Source organism: Heptranchias perlo, chromosome 23, assembly GCF_035084215.1.
Source record: "Heptranchias perlo isolate sHepPer1 chromosome 23, sHepPer1.hap1, whole genome shotgun sequence".
NCBI lineage: Eukaryota > Metazoa > Chordata > Chondrichthyes > Hexanchiformes > Hexanchidae > Heptranchias > Heptranchias perlo.
Window position 1 is genome coordinate 9,776,636 of NC_090347.1, and position 22,185 is coordinate 9,798,820.

The 22,185-nt window shown below is 38.5% G+C and overlaps 1 protein-coding gene across 4 annotated transcripts in view; it reads right to left on the bottom strand.

The window, feature by feature from the left end:
* Positions 1-15,334, bottom strand: part of LOC137341076 (BAR/IMD domain-containing adapter protein 2-like) — a 97,792-nt gene extending 82,458 nt beyond the window's left edge. For 2 of the 4 annotated variants that reach the window (XM_068003982.1, XM_068003983.1), the window contains exons 1-3: positions 15,013-15,334; positions 7,865-7,940; positions 721-807 (exon numbers count right to left, since the gene is read on the bottom strand). In XM_068003982.1, coding sequence (XP_067860083.1) covers positions 721-807; positions 7,865-7,940; positions 15,013-15,060 — 211 coding nt within the window. In that variant the 5' untranslated portion in view covers positions 15,061-15,334. Of the gene's footprint in view, positions 1-720; positions 808-4,602; positions 4,648-7,864; positions 7,941-15,012 lie in introns of those variants that run through there. The other 2 variants (XM_068003984.1, XM_068003985.1) reach the window with 2 other exon arrangements.
* Positions 15,335-22,185: the final 6,851 nt, after the last annotated feature.

The window sequence follows — 22,185 nt, forward strand, 5'->3', positions numbered from 1 at the left end:
GTAATCACCTTTATCAAATTTTCTCTAAGAGAGTGGGATGCATAAATACTGCTGTGCTGAAGCTCATTAGTTACAATACGGAAATCATTTGGGATCACGTTAAAAATATGACAACTCCAGGATAACATCAACAAAATAGCACCCCATATAGGAATAATCAAGTACATAAAATGCAGATGCTCATTTTTTCTCCCCTCCCGTCCTGAGGGTGTTAATTTACGCCGGGCTATGGTTCCATTGGTGCTGACAGCTCTCCAATACACCTCACCTAAATCATTATTTATATAAAAGCATACACAGTGAGTTTGGCAAGCCATTCAACTTTGACGAGCATCACAGCCAAGTCCAATCCTATCCTCACATGACGCACACTTTCCCACACAGGTCACTGGATAGCAATCAGGAGTGAGCAGTCCTGGATGATTTATTTTCTTACCTTTTTCCAGGTGTGCTCAGAGATTATCACTTTTAAATAATATAGAGATCTTAAATCTTCCAACACTGAAGTGCTTACAGATACATTCCAGCCTTCATTCCATTACATATCACCAACATTATTAAGCTAATAAAGCAGCACTTCAATTTTTCACAAAATTACAAAAGCCAGGCTGTATTTTTTCCTGCATGCCCAAGAAGCAAATTAATTTGTGAACACAAGTAGAGCTGTTAATTTACTTGTAGCTCATTGTTATTCCAGTCACTTTGTAATTCATTACTTACCCATCTCCTTGGAAGCTTGACTATCGCTGGCTAGTTCACCCATTTTCACCAGCGCCTCAAAATAGCCTTTCGCTGCAAAGCTCACACCTAGAATATTGAGATTTCAGAAACTGTGTAGATCAGAGACTTAAAATGCTGGTATACTTTAGAACTATTTTGTTTCTATGGTAAAATCATTTAACACCAATGTAAACATTACGACTTAACATATATTTTTCTCTTGTGAAGATTGTCAATTTGATTTCAAATGTTTACATTTCTACATTTTAAAGTAGCAATTTGGGATTACAAAATTAATGGAAGAGGAAAATGTATGCAACCGTTCAATGAGACTTTTTTTTTAGGTACTAACATAGTTAAACTGGTAAATAGAGATTTGAGCATTGGAAAGTTGGGGGAAGGGAGAAGCAAAAGAAATGAGAGGAAAGCAGCGAGTGATAGAAAACTATTTTTAAACAATTTTCATAAAGGTTTTTATGAATTATGGATGGGATATATATTGATTAGAGGATAGTAGCTCAAATAAAATCAAAGCATAGCAAGTTATACATCGACCTACTCACCACCATCTAGCAAACAATCACATGTACAATTTGCAAAATAAAACACTACTTATATTTAGATTTCTGTAACAAAAATAAAAGCATGGTTGATTAAATTTACTTTCATAATACATTATGAATGTGCAGCAAGTGTATGACTGCAGAGGAGATAGAGCAGAATAGAATGCTATGCAGTCTGGAGTACCTGAAGGGCTTCAATAGTTCAATTAAATCATTTACATTTATTGTTTTTGAAGTTTGATTTTTTTTTATTATTCCTGCATAATATTGACTGGACTCTTTAGAAAATGCAAAACTATCAGAGTGAAATTAACTTAAAGTTGTAATTAACAAGAGTTTAGGCACCCAACCTTAGAGTGTTTGCCATTTTTCGCTGTCAATTTCAAGTTCTCATTCATCTTGCTAAGGCTGAACTGCAGCCAATTTCAGGAAATGACAATTTCTTTGAAACAATATTTTTTTTAAATCCAATTATCTAACCTAAATAAAAATGTCAAACTTGAATTAGATTCTGAAGTGCACATTACCAAGATCACGTTTCAATCAGAATAGATCATTCATCGCAGGCATTAGCTCTCAATCATTTTCGTTTAGCTGAAGCCTTATTATGGAAAAAGCCCTTTTCCAATTTGGTGAATTTTCCTTTTCTATTTGATTGGCTTGTTCAATAAAAATATGAGAAGCTAAGCTCTCAAATATACCTCTGAATTTGTGTTTTCAAATAAAAACAAGTAGTTTAATGATTATCAAAACAACATGTTACCTAATTGCAGGTTGTTTTTTTAAAAAAATTTCCAGTATTGATAATTTTTTCTTATGCTTAACTGGAATGTTTACAGCTCCATATGTGCATATCTATTTACATTTAGTTGCATTTAAAATACTATATTATTTTACTTGTTAAATACATATTAACTAGATGTATGCATCTTTACTGGACCAATTTAAATATTTTGAAGTACCCAACCATAATCGTAAACTAATGTAACGTAAAGTGGAATTTTCTCCCTTATTGATCACATAAAAAGTGGGGGGGGGGGGGGGGTGAATTCTAAGCTATATGGAACAAACAGCACCTAACCAACTTTAAAAATAATTAAAAGCTTTCAAATATTGTGAATGTAGCCTTAAAATTAAAAAGTCTTCAAAAGGAGTGGTCAAACCTGGGGTGGGGGGCAGCAGGGAGAATCAATGGCAGTCTTGTTGGTTCAGCAAATTTCCCAGTTTGGCAACAACATAAAACACCATTTATAAATAAAATATAAAACATTTTAAAGAAGGTAGAAGGACTGGATTAAAACACAGGTTATATAGGCCACCAGAAGAAAGGACACACTGATTTTTAAATTTAAAATTGTGACCAGCACTAAAGTTTCCAGGCTCATGTGGTCAAATGTATTTCATTCAGTGTTTAATGACACAAGGCCAGGTACAGTACAATCACTGTGAAATAGAAAAAGCACAGCAATTATAAATTTGGATCTGGCTATAAAAGACCTGTACCAAGGATTGGCACTTACCTAAAGGGATACCAATACCAACCGGAGAGATAAAGTACTCAATCAAAAAGCAAAACACTGCAGATGCTGGAAAACTCAAATAAAGACAGATAATGCTGGAAACACTTTGCAGGTCAGGCACCATCTGCGGAGAGGAAGGTAGAGTTAACATTTCAGGTCTATGACCCTTCGGCAGAACCACAGTTCTGATGAACGGTCATAGGCCTGAAGCGTTAACCCTACCTTACTCAATCAATTTACTGTATTCTCTTCTACAGAGTTTCAGCAAATTGCCACCAGGTGCATTATGTCCAAGGTCAATGGTTATTTATAGTGGTTTGTGTACAAATGTAAAAAAAAAATCAATCTAAAAGAGGATGACTTGTTTGAATGTTCAAGAATACTCCCAACCAATACAAAAACATTGGGGGGGGAAAATACTAAGGTAATGGTATCACTTTTGTTGACCTTTATAGTCTGTATTTTAAAATAAAACAAAGCCAAAGTTCTCTTTCACAATACATATCCCAGTCTTATAGCATTGATGCATTCTGTCACTTTTTTTTTTAAGATGGCTTATTTTTTTTTTAAATGGCTTATTTTTTTAAAATAAAGAAAATGATTTCAAGCAAATTACAACCAGTTATAAAAGACCACTAAAAGAGGAATATCAGATTTAAAACAGATTTCCAAATATTTTTATCATGCATAGATTTTACATGCTCCATTAAAGTTGTATGATAGAATGACAGGAAGTTATTCACTTTTCATTTCCACTGAGCTCACAACATTGTCTAATGTGACCAACAACTTTTAAATGGTTTTGCATGTCAGTCTCAAGGCAACTAATGTTAATAAATTACAGCAAACATATCTTTTCAGTGGAAACTATTTCTCCAAACAGATTTGTGTAAAGTTAAGAGATCAGCAGAAATGAATTAGCTGCATAGCTCCACATTTTTGAAAATTCAGTACAGTACAATTATAAAATTATTCTAGATCACTCATACTCTATGCAATATGAATATTTTACACACATTATGCTACTTAACCAAAAAGGGAAGACCACACTCAATTTAATTTCAATGTGTGGACTTCCTCTTCATTGTTGCTCATTTCCACGAAATCTCCTTCGGCCTGGAGAGTAATTTAGTCAAGACCATGGACTTCACCACTCTGATTGGCTGACAAGGATCTTCCAGAGAGGAGAGAGAATGTTTGTCGTCTACTTTCCCGTCTCGACAAGATGAAATGCTTTATTAGTGCAAGATGTTTCTTAACTTCAAAGAAAACTTGTTGAAAACACAGTATAAATAAGGCTAAAGACCCTAAAATATGGCAGCCCTAGGATTTGAACCAGACTCAGCGACTAGTCTTACCACTGCACCACCAGGACATCATATTCAGATTTTGCTTTTCAAATAGCCCTGAACTACTTACCTTTCGTTGCAGCACAAAAGCAATTTACATTATCTCTACAGCACCTAGTCACAAAGTATTGGTAGTGCAAATACAATGAAAAGGGTTCTATGAACAAAAATTCAGGGCTCGAATTTCATGCTAGCTGACTAACCTAATGTTAATGAGCCTTTACATTTCATCAAATCAGCCTCAATTACCAGCAGAATTTTGCCAGTAAGGGTAACAAAAATCACAGCTCAGCATGCCAGCATTCACTCTCCATTACTGTGGTGGCTTTTTCAAAAAAAATTCAATCAATCTCAGTAATGGAATGAGGTGATGGAGCAATAATAAAATGCAGCTTCTGTACATGCACGAATACACTTCGATTCACTGCACATACGGTATGTATTTCTCACCTGTTCTAGCTTTCTTGATCCAGATTTTCTCTGCACCCATGTGGCCTGAGGTAATGATCCAACAAGGTTTGAGAAAAAACAGTAACAGTAAAAAAAAAATTCAAGATGGTGTTCCCAGCAGAACTAGTGAAAGCTACAACCACTAGTAAAAATTTACCACAAAAAGCCACTTTTTTGTTGATGTCGTTTCAGTTTGGATTCCAGATCAACATCCATGAACTGGTTCCTGGCTCCTACGTGGGTAAATCTGGCTCCCTTAACCTGATGGCAGACCTGTAGACTCTCAAAATATTGGATCTATGAGTCTGCCATTAGGAGCAGGATTTCAAAGCGTCAATGCTGGAAGCCCGCTCATTGAATCCAAATTAAAACAATGCCAATATAAAAGCAGCTTAAGATAGATTCGAGCCCCGAAATTACATTACAATTTTTTTATGTATTAAATTCTGATAATTAGTGTTTGTGCAACCTCCCACAGTGGCAGTGGAAATTTTGATTTGACTAGCATTTTGGAATTTTTACTAGGAATGTGCTACCACAAATATCAGATCCAACACTGAATCAAGTCAAAAAGGATATATTGCTTTCACTCTTGTAATATGTACCATTAAAGTAGAAAAAGACAGGTTGAGCATTAGTGTCTCACTAGAGTTACGACAAATGCTTTATAGCTGACTGTGTATACTTTAAAAATGCTTCTACCCAAGCCAATCTTTAGCTTGCTAGCCCCTTTTTTTAGTGACTTCAAAATTTGCTGAACTCATTAATGACTTGTCAGTATAACACTGTCAGTAATTGTGCTCTACACCATTAGTTTAGTTGCTAACAGTGGGACTCTGGAAGTTACAGACAGCCACCAGTTTGCTTGTCTATTTAAAATTTGCGGTTTAGTTTGTGCAGACGGATGTTTCAGGTCAATCCAAATCAAGATACCAATGGACGCTATTTTCTTTACCTTAGAATTTATTTTTTTGGCACTGACTAAGAAATGCATCCATAAATCCTGGGGCTGCATCAAGGGCTCCAGATCGCAATGTGTCAGGATCTACTGTGCTATACTCTGGCCATGGCAAAAAAAAACACATGGTACAATGTTAAATCTAGATCTTTCTGACAACATGTGGGATCCTTTGGTGAAAATGTCTCAAGTAGTGTTCAGAGAGTTGATGAAAGACTGGAGAATACATTTCCTTGCACATGGCAAGACTTATCTTTAAGATGTATTACATTTTACACCATAGAATCTTACAGCACAGAAGGAGGCATTCGGACCATCGTGCCTGCGCCGGCCCACTCCCTATCTCTTCCCGTAGCCCTGCAAATTTTTCCTTTTCAAGTATAGATCCAATTCCCTTTTAAAAGTTACTATTGAATCAGCTTCCACCCTACTTTCAGGCAGTGCATTCCAAATCATCATGACTCACAGCGTAAAACAATTTTGCTTAATCTCCTCTCGGGTTCTTTTGCCATGTCTCCCTTTGAACTAAGATTGCTTACAGATGTTGACCCTTGATTACGCTGTTTGGTTGCACTCTTCGTAGTCAATTATTATTGCTTCATTAGTATTATACTCAATGACTACTTTATACAGGGAATTTGTTTGGCATTATGCAAAGTTCAGAATAAATTGTTAAAAAACTAATGTAAACCTCAAAAAGGTTATTTTGGTAACACAGGCTGCCTGGAATGTTTTAGAATATATAAGCACTACTTTCACAAAACATCCCAGTTCTCATTTATTTCAATAACTGCACTCTTTCCAATGCAGCTGCTGCCATTGTGTTGATCCTGCAGGAAGATGACAATATCACACTAACATAAAGTGCTTACAGTTCAGAAATGGGGCAGGTGACATGCAATTTATAGCTGCTTCTACATTGCTAACACCCACCCCAATACTAGCCTCTGAAGAGAATCTCTACTGAGAAAGAACAACTATTCTGCTTACTAGACTCTGATTGCAGCCTCTCCAAATGAGAAAGAAACGAATGTCGATGAGAAGTTTTAATTTAATGCATTTGAATTCACTATGAACTAAATTGTGACCATGAAAACTCATTTGGCAAATGACCTGTTTACACCGGTCATTGAGGAGATTTTAATTACTCTCAACTCAAATATCAATCTGATCCCCATTTTCACACACCAAATTTGCAATAATCTGCTTAGCCTCTCCACCCCATTTTTCACCTTCCTTTTTAAGAGTGTCATGCTTTTTTTTTAAAAAGAGAGGCAATTTTGGTGAAACATTAATAGAAGCAAACAGACTCACAGACACTTAGCCAGTAACTGTCAGAATGAGCACACAGTGGAAACTTGCAGACACACAAGGGAGAAATCCCTACCCCGAAAAAAGATTTTAAAAAAAATCCACCCTACTTAATGCCACACGCAAATATTTTAGTAGGCCAGAATAGTTGTTTAATATGACTCGGCACCACTCATCCAAATCCAAAGGTGAAAAGATCAAGCTTTATGGGTCCCCTTCTATATAGACTTTTCCCCATCCTGCACTGCTAAAGCCATGCACCCTAAACTTCTAGAAGTATGCTTTCAGAAACTCTACTGCTCACTGAAACGAACAGAAAATGGAGTTTCCTCGGCTTTGGCATGCTGCTGAAGCAATTTCACTAGCACATCAAAGTTACATTCCCGTGTTACTAAGATAACCTTTCTTCAGGTATTACATCTTAACACGTATCCAGTACAATGCTTGGCTATCCTTTTCATGTAACTTTCTTCCTTTATTTTGCAATGTTACTTGGCAGGCAACTCCCAACTAATGAACATGATTTCAGTTTGAGCACCCCAGTAGCATAGTACAGTAATTAAGACAGTCGCTTAAATCCACTGTGGTTCCAAGGTTAAAATCCCAACAGCGGCTACTACCATTCAAATCCTGCATCACGATGCACTCAGTTTCATCAGTTCTTAGTGAGACTGCTGGACGCAACACATTGCATGAGCAAAGTGTCGCAGTTTGGGGAGAAAACGGACACTTCATCTATCTCACCCCACAGCTAGCATGTCTTCTATTGGCTAAGTAGAAAGCAACATTAGGATCAGAAGTTGTGGAGGAGTCAGAGACCGGGTCACCCACCCAGCTGGAGGAGAATGCATGGAGATGAGCAAACATACTTACACAAGCCAAAAAAACATCAAAAAGGACAAAACATATGTAGACATTAATAATATAAATGGATATTAAAAATAAAATCACGTTATAAAGCATGATTAATATCTAAGTGGACAAATAACTTACTGGAAAGTGTCTTTTCATAAGACTTTCCCATAGCGATGAAGTTTCTCAGGCTGGGGTTGAACTGGTCCATAATGGTCTGTAAAAATAAATGGCAGAAATTTTTGCATAAACAGTGCACTGTATACAATATATTTTTTTCTACCTCTAAAAATGTATTCATATAATACATCTTTAAGGTCTGAACACACTTGAAACATAAAACAGTCCACGTTGTGTACAAAAATTACTTTTGAAGTTAATTTCTGCAAATATTTTTAACATGAAACATACACTTGGGTTTCAGGTCTATTTAGCAATGGGAAATGTGTGAAGAACTACATAAGCTATTATATGTCATGTGATTTATCTCATTAAGGGCATAATTACACAAAAAGTAGTATTTAATGTCATAAAACAATCAATATAACTTTATAGCACATAAAGAACAATTACTGGAGCATGTGCACTGCTTCTGCAACATTCCTTTATTTTTCAGCCATTCTCCAGCACTATTTAGTGCACAAGCAACTGGATTGTGGTTTGAACAGGGAGCGAATTTTCTAGAATTCATATCAATAACAGGTGCTGTTTATAAAACTTAACCTGCAACAGTTCCATGGAAGATGTCAAATTTTCTTTCATAGTAGCTCCTGTGAATCACCTTGGGACTTTTTACCAAGTTAAAGGCATTATATCAATGCAAGTAGTTGTTGTTGCTGTTGATCGTTGGGATCTTTAAAGAGCGGTGGTATTCACACAACAGGGTAGCTGTAGCCTCAATAGAATAATGGTGATGTGGGACGACCAATTTCACTGAGCTTGTCGGAAGTCACTGCAGTCCGGTTCAATTAAGATCAGTTGGGGTCTTTTCCTTATTAACTTCGAGGCATTTTCGTAGCTGTTAGTTATACCCATTACTGTCAGTCAGAGCTCATATGCCAAGTCAGATTTGGTTGTTTGGCAATTTGCCAGATTGATACGGAGTACTAATTATTCCCAACTATTATTTGATGAATTCATCAAATAAGTGCTAACAAACATTTATAATAATGACTGTGGCAGCTATGGGAGAACAGCATTGAAACATAAAATTCTGACAGGGCTGGGCAGACTGGATGCAGGGAGCATGTTTCCCCTGGCTGGGGGGGTCCAGAACAAGAGGTCACAGTCTCAGGATACGGGGTAGGTCATTTAGGACTGAGATGAGGAGAAATTTCTTCACTCAGAGGGTGGTGAACCTGTGGAATTCTCTACCACAGAAGGCTGTGGAGGCCAAGTCACTGAATATATTTAAGGAGATAAATAGGTTTCTGGACACAAAAGGCATCAAGGGGAATGGGGAGAGAGCGGGAATATGGTATTGAGATAGAGGATCAGCCATGATCATATTGAATGGCGGAGCAGGCTCGAAGGGCCGAATGGCCTACTACTGCTCCTATTTTCTATGTTTTCTATGTCTGTTTTCTATATGGCATGGGCTAGTTTCAGACATTAGAACCGCAGATTTGATCTAAATAAGAGGCCTCTTGTTTAAAGGAAGCTGATCTTGTGTTGGCCTACAAAGTGCTGATGATCAGAAGTTGATAATGTCACAATACCTGTCTGAGTTTTCTGTGGCTTTTATATTGAGCTCTACCCACAGTTGTAGTGGACTGCATAACTTTATAACTAAGAACTTTGAAGTATTATTTGAACAACTATCAGAGTTATCAAATTTAAACCAGGATTATCAGTGTTCTGAATTTAATTTTTTACCTGCATTACAATCAAGTATCTGAATATTCAATTATGAGTTACCCAGTTTCATAATGGTCAAGATACTGCCTTTACAATTCATGTCTATGAAAAGGAAAGCACACAAACAAGAAGTGAGTTCAGTGTCAAACATTGGTTTGAAATCCACCCATCTTAGTTTCAGGGTTATGAAAGAGTTAGTACTGCATATCCAAGGCATCTTCCTTCTTATAAAAAGGCACATTTCCTGTTCAATTTTCTTCTCTTGCCAGAGCTCCTTCCTGCTTCTAGGGGCTACCACGGAGAAGCAGTAGGCCTCCCTCAGCACTTGCCCACCATATCAAGGTACCTCATGTTAGTGTTCCAATATACTGCATCACAGCTCCAGGCAGATTCTGGGGAGTAATTATAATTTACATTTGCTAGGTAATAACTTCATGTGTATTAATGCTAATTAACCAGGCTGACTATTACAGCATTATTCACACTACAAGGTCAATTATTTAAGATGGTGCTGTAGGACAGAAGGAAGGGAAATTGTGGCTGTAATTCCTCATACAATGAAGACTACTGGATCTCAGTCAAACTGTAGAAGGAAATAGTGAGCATATGTGAAATGCTTCCCTGGAGGGAAGGAAAGGAAAGCCAAGGCTATACCAATGTGCTTTACCTCAGATAGCTGGTTATACTGCATTTAGAAGGAGGTCACCTGCCTGTCCTCTGGGGCAGGATGTGATTTGGTGGTGCTGCTTCTTGCTATTTGGTTGTGATCAAGGTTGTGTGATGGGTTAGCAGTGAGCAGCTGTTCTTGTATCTATTTCATTTTGAAACATTGCATTCCAAACTTAATATAATCAGCTAATGGGAGGGTAAAGTAAACCAACAGTCTGCACACAGTAACTACAACAAACAATGCAATGTTTCTGAAGTCACCCAGTATGAATCACCCACAAGTTCACTGCATTCCACTGTGAATCTTTGCCAATTATTTTACAGTGAGCTTTAGCCTCCTTGTTCACACTTGAAGGAAAGTGCTGATTTAATGACTCACTACACTGTGAAGAAAAAATATTCAGTGTTCAATATGTGTGCACATCAATTTATCAGCACCTAAAGGTCACAGTCAATCTGGCATCACTCGCCTCCCTGCTGCTGACTAGTAAATTGTATTAAACTCAAGAAACAATCGCATCAGATCAGACATGAAAATTAACTTGCTTTTTAAGTAGCACAAAGATGATGCCTACAGTAGTGGAGAGGCAATGGAAAGACTTAAAACCAAAACTATGTACTAAACTCTCTTATGTGCTGTTCAGGATAACCATGAATGTATATCCATCAATTAAGTGTGAAATTTGACCCATACCTCTAAAGAATACTTATATCGCCCTAATTTTTTTCATCCATCTTGAAGAGATTGCAAACTGAAGTGTGAAGCCCTTTAAAGCCTCATGGATATAAATTTTCACTCAAAGACCTTCCACAGTTTCTTCTTCTTGTTTTTAATGGGTGACAAAACTTATTTGGGATCTATGGCATGTCTCAGTTCACCCAACTCTAAAGCCAAATTCAATTCACATGGATCTCTATCAAACTACCATTTCTTTCCCCCCTATTTCCACCTTGCCCTCTTCCTTTCCTTCCACTCCCTTCCCTCCACCAAGAGGCTTTTCTGTTCCTCATCCAAGGACTTTTGGTTCTCATTCCTGATGTTTTGATACTCCACAGGAGCAGTTACACTATATTGGCTCCTGGTGACGAGTGCCGTTTACTGTTGTACTGTACATTTAGAAAACATTAGCACAAAACAAGCAATACAAGTACTCTTATTGTACTGTACATAACAGTTACATGCAGGAATAACACTCTCTCTCAGTCAGGAGTATGAAGGGAATGGTATTTCCTAAAATCACAATGTTGCTCATTAGCCCTCCATTAAAATGCATTTGTTTAAAATTCTCCCCATACAAAAAATTGTATCTTTTACAATTTACTTACAAATATTACTGACTGAACATAAGTTATGAGATTAGCTACTAAAACTGGTTGGTTATTGGTTTCCTGGTGTCCAATTTACTTGCCCTAAACCTCTCTGCCTCTCACTCCTCCTTTAAGACACTCCTTAAAAGCTACCTCTGTGACCAAGTTTTTGGTCACCTGTCCTAATATCTCTGCTTCAATGTCAAATTTTGTCTCATAGCACTTCGGTGAAGCGCCTTGGGGTATTTTACTATGTTAAAGGCGCTATATATATGCAAATTGTTGTTTCACTTTAGGATTTGATTTTCTTCTAAAAAAAAGTGTTAGTTTTCAAATGTATTTCTGAGAAAAAAAAGTAGCAAAAGAAACACCTTAAAAGGGGGAGCACTGATCTGTGACAAAAGAAATGACAAAGACAAATGGAAAAGCAAGCAAAAAACAGAATTGCCAGAAGGGGAAGCAAATGCAGGTCTACCTTTTAAACCAAAATACTTAATTTTTAAAATCGTAACAGCACTTAAGAAAACTTTCTAAAATTCACCCCGTTAACGCACAAAGGATGATGTACACTCTCTTGCTTCCATCGTACTTATATTCAAAACATTCTTCAGCTTTACAACACTACCAAAAACAAACTAACCTAACTGAATCTAGGTTTGAAAAGAATATTATTCTGCATCTTCTTAAAAAATATCTCGCTGATACACAACGTCTGATCTTAAGATGGAAACTATTTTATCCACACTGACCCCAGTATTGCTCCTTTTACTTACTAGGATGCATCTTAACCACAACAAAGTGGATAATTAATGCATAAATATCCCCTGCTGTATTTGGTCAGAGCAACACTGCCCTTCCCTGTACCAGCACCAGCAGGGCTATGGAAGATGAAACAAGTATAAGGTAGTCATCTTATATAAATTCATATTAAATATGGCAAGCTTGTACTGCATGTGTTTTCATGGAGGAGAGACATTGCAGCACACATCATCCAACCAGATGCCACAAAGCTGCTATCCCTATGCCAACTCCTGATTTGCACAGTGTCATCTGTGATATGTCAGGTTGCCCATCTAAAGTGGTATGGCTAAAAACCAATGAAACCACACACCCAATATGCTGGGAAGGAGAATAAATAATTTGCCTTCAGTAAATCTCAAACCGATGCATTTCAATAGTAGTACGAGGCTCTCTGATGCTCCAGTTTTCTCCTTTTAAGAGGTAAGCTGCATTTGAAATGTTATGCCCTTGAGATTACAACATACTCCATGAAATAAGACCTGAATACCATCACCAATTTTCTATTGCTGGCATTCATGATTACTCATCTATCTTTTCAGTGCTGCTGTGTCACTTTCTGTGGCCCACCCACTGCACAACAGCAATAAGGGTATCAACTGGCTTCCTCCTGAGAACCCGGACCTACAGTGGTATTCAAGCCTGAATCTACTACAGCATCCAATTTTATTGTACAACCCCCTGATTTTCTTTCATGCATTTTGTTATGAAAATGTTGACAACTTTGAATTCCTTGTAACAAGTTAACCCAGCAGCAATCTGATAACTTGACAATCCAAGTTTCTGTTATACAGCTGACATCTGTGATGCCAGCATTGCTGGATCCTTTTACAATGACAGGTTAATCAGAAAGCTCAAAGCAGGTTCTGCAGTCAGGGAAATATATTATGCAAAATGTGAAATAAGCTCCATGGTTGGAGGGTGCAGAAACCACCCACTCCAGATCTGACAGGATAAAGTCTCAAAGCCAGATCACTGCCAATTTTGATTGCAGTGAACATCTCTTTTATCCAGTGTTGATACTGCAGAGTTCTCACACCACACACTTTGAACAGAAACCAAGTATGTAATAAGGAGGAGGAAGGCAAGTATGGGCAGCATCAATTTTTTTTTACCAGTCTTGAAAGATTCCCTTAAGGCAACCCTAGGAGATCATGCACTATATTCAGTAATTACCACAGGACAAAAAGATTGCCTGCTGGTAATTAAACTAACTCAAAGATCAAGATTGTAGATATACAGTATTAGGTATATTTATTTTACTCTCAATAATGAATCTTATACAAAGGACACCCATTACAAATTACATGTCAGGGTCATTTTAAGTCTATAGGGTAATGATTCCAAACTAGCTGGAAAATTTTAGTTATTTGCTATTTAGATGGACCGATTGCTATCATTTTTCCCTGAGGTAATCTACTACCATATTTTTAATAAACATTTCACACTGTAAAACTGATGTTTCTTTTTAAAAAAAGATAAACATAAAATATTATATACACACACACATCGACCTGACATGTCATTATGGATCATAGAACAGCTTGTGCAAAATTACTGAAACCTACTGAATAAGCAGAAGGTAGCAATACTCTTACACTAACTGCATACTGATTCAAGAGCAGGGACTTCAAAAGGACTTAGAATTCCCCTGGCTCTTGCATTGGTACTGAGCACATAGTATAGATGAATAAAAATACAAACTCTACTACTATCATTAGAAAGGAGAGAGCTACTCTTCAAAAAAAATACATGCACGAAAACATTATATAATGGAGAAAAGCAAATTCCTTTGTAATTCACCATCCGATAGAACACAAAGGTCTTTGATATCCCATGGTATCACCTGGTGGTACCAACAAAGGTTAAAAGACATATATAAATGGGTGCAGGGAATTATAGGCAGTATTTCAGTTTAGGGCTCTGATCATTAGCAAACTGCCCAAGCTTTGCTTTCGTATTTCATGACATCAGCTGGACTCCACGCCTAGATTACCACCTTGGAATCTACCCCCACCCATCTAGGATCTTCCATTCTTACATAGTGAACATTTGTACCCCATGAATTTTTGAAAGAGCAAAATATGTTATTTTAGAAGTTCATAAAAAGTTTAAATACACTTGATCCTGCTTAGCAGTACATGTCAACCAAAAAAAAAGTGCTCACAATAAGGCAAGTTCCTTTACATTTATCATTCACTGTAGGATAGAGTCCAGATATTAGCACTACCACGAGTCCTGCTTTGGAAAAGCCAGCTGGTGTCTAACCAGTCTGTCTGGAAACTTCTAAATTGTAAAGTAGATACTAAAATGCCTAGTTTTTTTAAAAAAAAACAGAAAACTGCATTAGGATGCATTGTTGTTAATAATCTCCACCAGAATCAAAGGAAACGACAGAAACTCAAGCCGTGATCCTATTACAACAATCTCAACAACAACAACAAAAAAGTCTCCAGTAGGTGGACATTGACTGGGATTTCAAAAAGAAAAAAAAAAGTTAGAAGTTATCGTTGGCTGACATTAGAATTGAATAGATTTTTAAATATATATATATATATATATATATACACACACACACAAAATTTTTTTTTTAAAGATATTCATATAATGAGACCCCTGAAGCTGGTCTCTCGGTGCTGGGCAACTCACTCACTCACCTTGTAGACGTTCTCGGTCATTCGGTGCATTTCATCCGTGCGAGACATGGCTCCTTCAGTCAGCACCGAGCAAATTACAACTGTTGGTAAAAGTTACTCCACGGCGCGAATAAAAAGCCTCTCTCGCCCCCTGAAACTTTTTTTTTTCTCTCACTTTTTTTTTTCTCTCTCGCTCGCTCGCTCGCTCTTAGACAGTAATTTCCACCCACCCACGCACGGACGAACGCACCACACAGAGAGAGAGAGAGAGCGAAAAAAAAAAGCCTGGTGCTTCTCCCGACCACGCAACCGCCAACTCTTCTGCACCACCAGCAGCGCCGGTCGCCTAGGAACCCAAGTGAGGAGGACACCCGATTTACAACCTAACCTGACAGCTGGGAGGGGCGGGACCCGGAGGGGCCCACCCCCGTCCGCCTTTTCAATTGGCTGCGCTTACGGAATCCCGCGCGTCCATTGGTCAGTTGGAATGCCAATCGCGCGACCCGCGGCCGCCCCGCCCACTAACGAAAAGATTAGGTTGCGGCTGCACAGGCTGACGTCACGGCCAACTCTCCAGGGATCTGGCAAACAGATTTTTTTTTCTTCTTCAAGACTTTGCAGCGTACGGAAGATAAAAGAGGGATTTTTTTTTTTAAAAACTTAAATCATTTCCATAGCAACCCAGTTAATACTATGTTAGAAATTCCCTTCGTATGTCCTAGATTGTGCAGCAAATACGTAATATTGGCAGCTCACCCAGGATATTTTTTTTTCTTCTAGTCGTCATTTTGCTATACTTTTTGGAAGCATTCACTGAACAGTCATGTAAAAGGGTAATTATTGCAAATTAATCCAATGTGAGCTCATCTGGTGGGCATGATGAATCATTCTCAACCAGCGTTTACTCTGACGCTTAGGGATGACTACCCGACTCTACTTTATTTTAATGCCATTCCAAACTAATCACCATAATGAGCTACTGCGAATGCTTGATCCAAAAAGCCATGCCGCAGTTTACAATTGTGGCAGTGCTCTCCAAACCGTGATATACAGTTTGCTGCTGCTGCAAATTTATGCAAGGGGTTTTCCTGCTGTGAGTGATCCTTCCAGTGTTCTTGATTCCCTGAATATTAGGTACAAAAGAGTCAATACGTTCTCCTGTTCCATGGCTCCCTCTTGAAGGAGACTCCCCTATTTTTTGGGTGTTAAAATATACACAACCGCCTTCCGACGGACTTTCTCTGGTAAAAACTGCTCACTGTACTTTTCAATGGTTTTGCAGTTGCAACCTCTTTTATAGAAATAAATGTTGAGGTTGGAAAATGTAAGTAATAACCATGTGTACAAGTCTCCCACGGTCCAATCAAACTCAGCTCTTTCTTTCTAATGCATTTCTGAGAAAGATGAGTATCAGCCTGCCTCCTTCCCTCAGGGGTTGTGAATTGCTGGTCATGCAGCATATGCAGTGGTTTCATGAGGAATATTTTCTCCTGAAACTAAGGAATGTTGTGATGATTTTGTTTTAAACCAGATGTTTCAGCCTAATGACCAATTCTGAAAATATTTGAAAAAGGCAACTGAATTACAATAGCAACTCAAGGAAGTTTTCAACAATAATTGAGTCACACAATTAAAAACAAAAATATGGTCATTTTTATAAAATGTGAGCAGCAAATATTGCCTATCATATCTGGCAGGTTGTACCTGCAACTTTACTTAAGGACAAGGAGACTGTCAGATATATAGTGCTTACCCATAGCATTTACTTCAAGGAATCCTATCTTCACAGGACAATTCTCATAAAAGGAGGCCGAGCACAGAGGCTGCTAGCATTATGTGATTTCATGCATGTGGATGCAGTGATTGGACAGCCCATCCAGAATGTCTGTTAAGAACTACACAATTTCAAGTAGCGGGTACAGTTATGGTCACAAACCAATTAGAAGCCTTTTATTTTCCCTTTTATGTATGAATCTATTTTCTCCATGGTTGGCTTTGGCTTATCATGCCATGGCAGGACAGGTTGGCAACCTGCTCCCAGGCTAGAACTAATGCAGCTCCCAGCCATCCCCTAGGAGGTGACCAAAATTGTCTGGCCTGCATTAAGCAGCTGCCCATAGCAACCCAGTGCGGTTGGAAAACCACTCCGTAGCTCCACATACTGGCATTTCAGTGTACTGCAACATTACATGGCCATGCTTTTATTTTTAGTCATTTTATTCAATTCAGATTTATACATCTAAGTTTCCTTTACTACAACAACAACTCGCATTTATAAAGTGCCTTTAATGTAGAAAAACACCCCAAGGTGCTTCACAGAAGTGTGACCAGACAAAAATGGACGCTGAGCCAGAGAGGGAGCTATTTGAAGCGGGTGACTGAAAGCTTGGTCAAAGTGGGGGATTTTAAGGAGGGGCTTAAAGGTTAGCAGCATCTCCAGGACCGAGTGGCACGTTGGGGAATAGATAAAGTCCAAGATGACAAAAAAGGGGCAAAATGCTGCACTTTTTTACCATTCCTGCAACTGCTCACTTTCCATGGTGCCCCACAGAACAGTAATACCCAGCTCATCATTTCCAATACTGGGAGTTCAAGGCCTTGGTCATACATTTACTGTACCAGCCAGGTGTAGGTGCTTCCCCACAGGGAAGAAGGGAAAATCGGATGACAGTCCCTATTTATTCACTCTCAAGAACATCCTACTCTTGTGATCAAGAGCAGTATCAGCAGAGTTGGATGCAGGTTGTTTGCCCATGTGCCCCAGCCTGGGGAACGGTTTCTCAATACAAAATAATGTGTTGCATTTACATGTATAGTGTAAGATTAAAACTTTTCAATGTTTAATTTTCTTCCTGGTAGTAATGGGAAAAAAAGCAAAGAATTGAAATTACGATGGTTTTGAATTAACATATTTTTAGGATACAATCTTAAACAAGAAGTTGCTTTGACATTGATTGTCGATCAGTTTCAGGGTTCGGTAGTTAGTCTCAACTGGATTATCAGTTCAGACTATGTTTATAAGGATGATATGCACATTTGCTTTTTAAAATTTTGAAATTTAATAGTTTTAAAAAGAGCATACCTAATTGAATATGCCTACTGTACCTTTAAAACAAAATCTTTATCCTGCTGCAGTTTCATACGGTATCCTAACCTGAAAATAACCCAATACAGAATAACAAAAGCTATCTGGACAGTGCTGTATTTTATTTTTGTACCACCGTGTGGTCAAAGGATGTATTAGAAATAACATCCCCACCAAGCCTACATTACACTGTTCTGCTAGCAGTAAAATTGTCTGTATTATAACCAGAAAATACAGGTAGAATTACAACAACTGTAAACAATTAGTTTAATTCTTTAATATAAGGAATTTAATATAAATATTTAAATAAATCTGGAATACAAGTAGTGAAATACAGTAAGTGATCGGCTTATACAAACTATGCTATTTAAATCAACGATCAACAGTCCAAGGTGGCACCAAGGGAACAGAAAATAAGTAATACATAAAATCATAGAGCACAGAAGGAGGCCATTCGGCTCATTGTACCTGTGCCAGCTCTTTGAAAGAGTTATCCAATTAGTACCACTCCCTGCTTTTTCTTCATAGCCGTGCAAATCTTTCCTCTTCAAGTATTTATCCAATTTCTTTTTGAATGTTACTATTGGATCTGCTTCCACCGCCCTTTCAGGCAGTGTATTCCAGATCATAACAACTCGCTGCGTACATAAAATTCTCCTCATCTCCCCTCTGGTTCTTTTGCCAATTATCTTAAATCTGTGTCTTCTGGTTACCGACTGTCCTGCCCGTGGAACGTTTCTCCCTATTTACTCTATCAAAACCCTTCATAATTTTGCACACCTCTGTTAAATCTCCCCTTAATCTTCTCTGCTCTAAGGAGAACAAGCCCAGCTTCTCTATCTCTCCATAACTGAAGTCCCTCATCCCTTGTACCATTCTAGTAAATCTCCTCTGCACCCTCTCCAAGGTCTTGATATCCCTCCGAAAGTGTGGTGCCCAGAATTGGACACAATACTCCAGCTGAGGCCTAACCAGTGTTTTATGAAGGTTTAGCATAACTTCCTTGCTTTTGTACTCTCGGCCTCTATTTATAAAGCCAAGAATCCCATCTGCTTTTTTAACAGCCTCTCAATTTGTCCTGCCACCCTCAAAGATTGTTTTGCTCCACCTTGACTTATTGCATATCATAGAATCATAGAATCATAGAAGTTACAACATGGAAACAGGCCCTTCGGCCCAACATGTCCATGTCGCCCAGTTTATACCACTAAGCTAGTCCCAATTGCCTGCACTTGGCCCATATCCCTCGATACCCATCTTCCCCATGTAACTGTCCAAATGCTTTTTAAAAGACAAAATTGTACCCGCCTCTACTACTGCCTCTGGCAGCTCGTTCCAGACACTCACCACCCTTTGAGTGAAAAAATTGCCCCTCTGGATCCTTTTGTATCTCTCCCCTCTCACCTTAAATCTGTGCCCCCTCGTTATAGACTCCCCTACCTTTGGGAAAAGATTTTGACTATCGACCTTATCTATGCCCCTCATTATTTTATAGACTTCTATAAGATCACCCCTTAACCTCCTACTCTCCAGGGAATAAAGTCCCAGTCTGTCTAACCTCTCCCTGTAAGTCCTTTTCAGACACTGTAAAAATGAGAGTCAGTGATGAATTTATGAGTAGGTAAACAAATTTTCTTTCAAGAGCCTGTTAAATCTCCACTTTGCTGAACTAGGATGTTAAAAAAAAAGATGTATCAATGAATTTACCACTCCCTATGAATACAACCATTTCATGCTCGGAAACCTCAGCACATCGCTACGCCCAGAACAGAGGAAAGTATCTAATCAGAAACAGAAGTAATATTCTTCAGATTCTTATGAGCAAAGTTTAATGAAACGATAACATTGTTGCACCAATACAATGGTGAGGTAGTGGATAAACTGTGTGTGAAGTCAGACAATCTCCTTGCTCTGACTGGACTAGCCTCAACTTGGTGACCTTTCCACAGTTTGTGCTCGTCAACATGGTTGTTTTTATTTCCTTTATGCAGTGACTGAACAGGGGATTAGTTCTTCCTCCCAAAAAGAGATGATGTCAAATGTAATTACAGTTTGTCATAACTAATGCTTAGGTTTCTAGGTGGGGACAATTTGGCTTTGCCCTTCTAGGCAATCAAGCAACCCAAAGCTTGACTGTACACAGGCCAATAAACTAAAGAACAATTTAAAACTAGTCTTGATGTGACAACTGAAATAACAAGCATAGTCTTGAAGAGCATTTTGGACTTGGCCAACATTACCAACAGGATGGAAACAGATACAGATGGTCATTATAAGCCAAAGAAAGAGCTTATGGGTATATATTGTACCCGTTGCACTGCTTTACGCATGGTGGACTGTGACGAGCAGCATATATTGTGTCCCAAAACTTGAAGCCTCCTATTCCACTTCCATTTTCATAAATGTAAAAATGTTCCTGCGATTATAATGGATTATTTTGCTCTCCTGTCTTTTTTTTCTGTGATTTTCTTCACTTCAGCAAGTTGCTGTGTGTCTTTTCAGTGGAGTGTTTGTGTCATGTGGAGCGTGTTGTTGATTTGTCTGTTTGTTGCTGGAAGTAGGGCAGCAATGGAATCCAGATTTTGATGAATTTCTCCTGATTCTGACATAGTGAATACTAACTTTTTCAGTCTGGGCTACTTTCCATAATGATTCAATCCATGCTGACAAGTTGAGGGAACCTACTGTCACTTTAGTAGGATGCATTTTTTGGGTCACAGTTAGAAGAAAACCAAGAGTTATTAATATTTCAGATCGAGGGGCGTCATTGTGTGCAAAGGCAGAGGATAAGGTGGCAGATCTAGCTCAGCGGTGTGGTGGTTAATTCTTTTTAATTTTAAATTTTGCACAGCACCTGTTGGCAGTAAGCCTGCCTTTTGGGGCATGTCCAAAGGATGTACAGAATAGTGTTGCCCCTGTCTCCAGTGGTCATTTGAGACCTCAGGATTCCATTTATGCAAGGGCAAGGATGTGTTGTAAGAGTGATGATTTATCTTAATTTGTTCCTGTTTCAACTTGTTGTAGGTGGAGACTGTGTACAGATGGATTCCCATTCACCTTCAATTAATGTTCTTTGTAGGCCTCTTTTTTGAGTTCTTTTTGGCTGTTTCTATTACATTGGCTAAATATTGTGTAGCCTCATGAAACTAGTTTGGTTGTATCTTTATTGTCATTTTTGGGTATATTGGTGCTTGTGGTTAAGGATGTCATAAAGGTGATGTTTAATGTCATTGTGCCATAACTGGAAGCCCTCACCTAAAACTCCTGGCAGGATGTCAGGGTGGCACCATGTAGGCTGCTGTGAAAGTGATGGCACATGTCGGTGAATAGAAAGAAACAGAAATGTTGAACAATTGGAATAAGTTGTCAGCATTCTTGCTCCATTACTACCCAGAGTGGGGACCCAGACCATTAGCCTAGGACACTATTGCCTGGGCTTGTACCACCTGTGGCTAGCATCACTTCAGTCTCTTGAGCAGCTGCAGCCTTTTGATGTTGATCCTAAGTTTTTTACCTTTCCAGAGGAATCTGCTGGTTGGTTTGTCTAGGTCAGTGAAGATGAATTGGGTGAACCCTGACTGCATCTGGCATAACTTAAACAGTTACTAGAATTTTCATTTTAATAACACTGATGTTTCTTAGTAGGAAGATTGCAAAGACTGTCTACCTACAGTTGGCTTTGCAGAGGATTTACTGTTTTAGAGTTATTTTAACTTAGCCATTTAAACCCAATGGGAGATCATCTGAAGGGGAATGTGTTTTTAATGACTGGAATGGAAAAAATCCCTCAAAACTTGGCTCTGATCACTGTACACCCATGGGACGATTACCAAATCAAATCTCTGTGGCAGACTTGGTAATCCGATACCTGACTAAGTTTGGGTCTGCAGTACTTCGGAGCATTGTTGATGATCCTGGATGGGGAAACTATCACTGTGAGCAGGAATCCTTCCCACCTGACTCCAGCAAACCAATGCCCTAACAGTGGGTCCTGGCCAGACAAGCAGCAGTGCTCTGCTCTGGTAAGCTGTTCAATTTAAACTGGTTAAACTCCAGCAGTACCCGAGCCCACATGAGGGCCCCCTAATCTTTAACTCTTGCCCACCTGA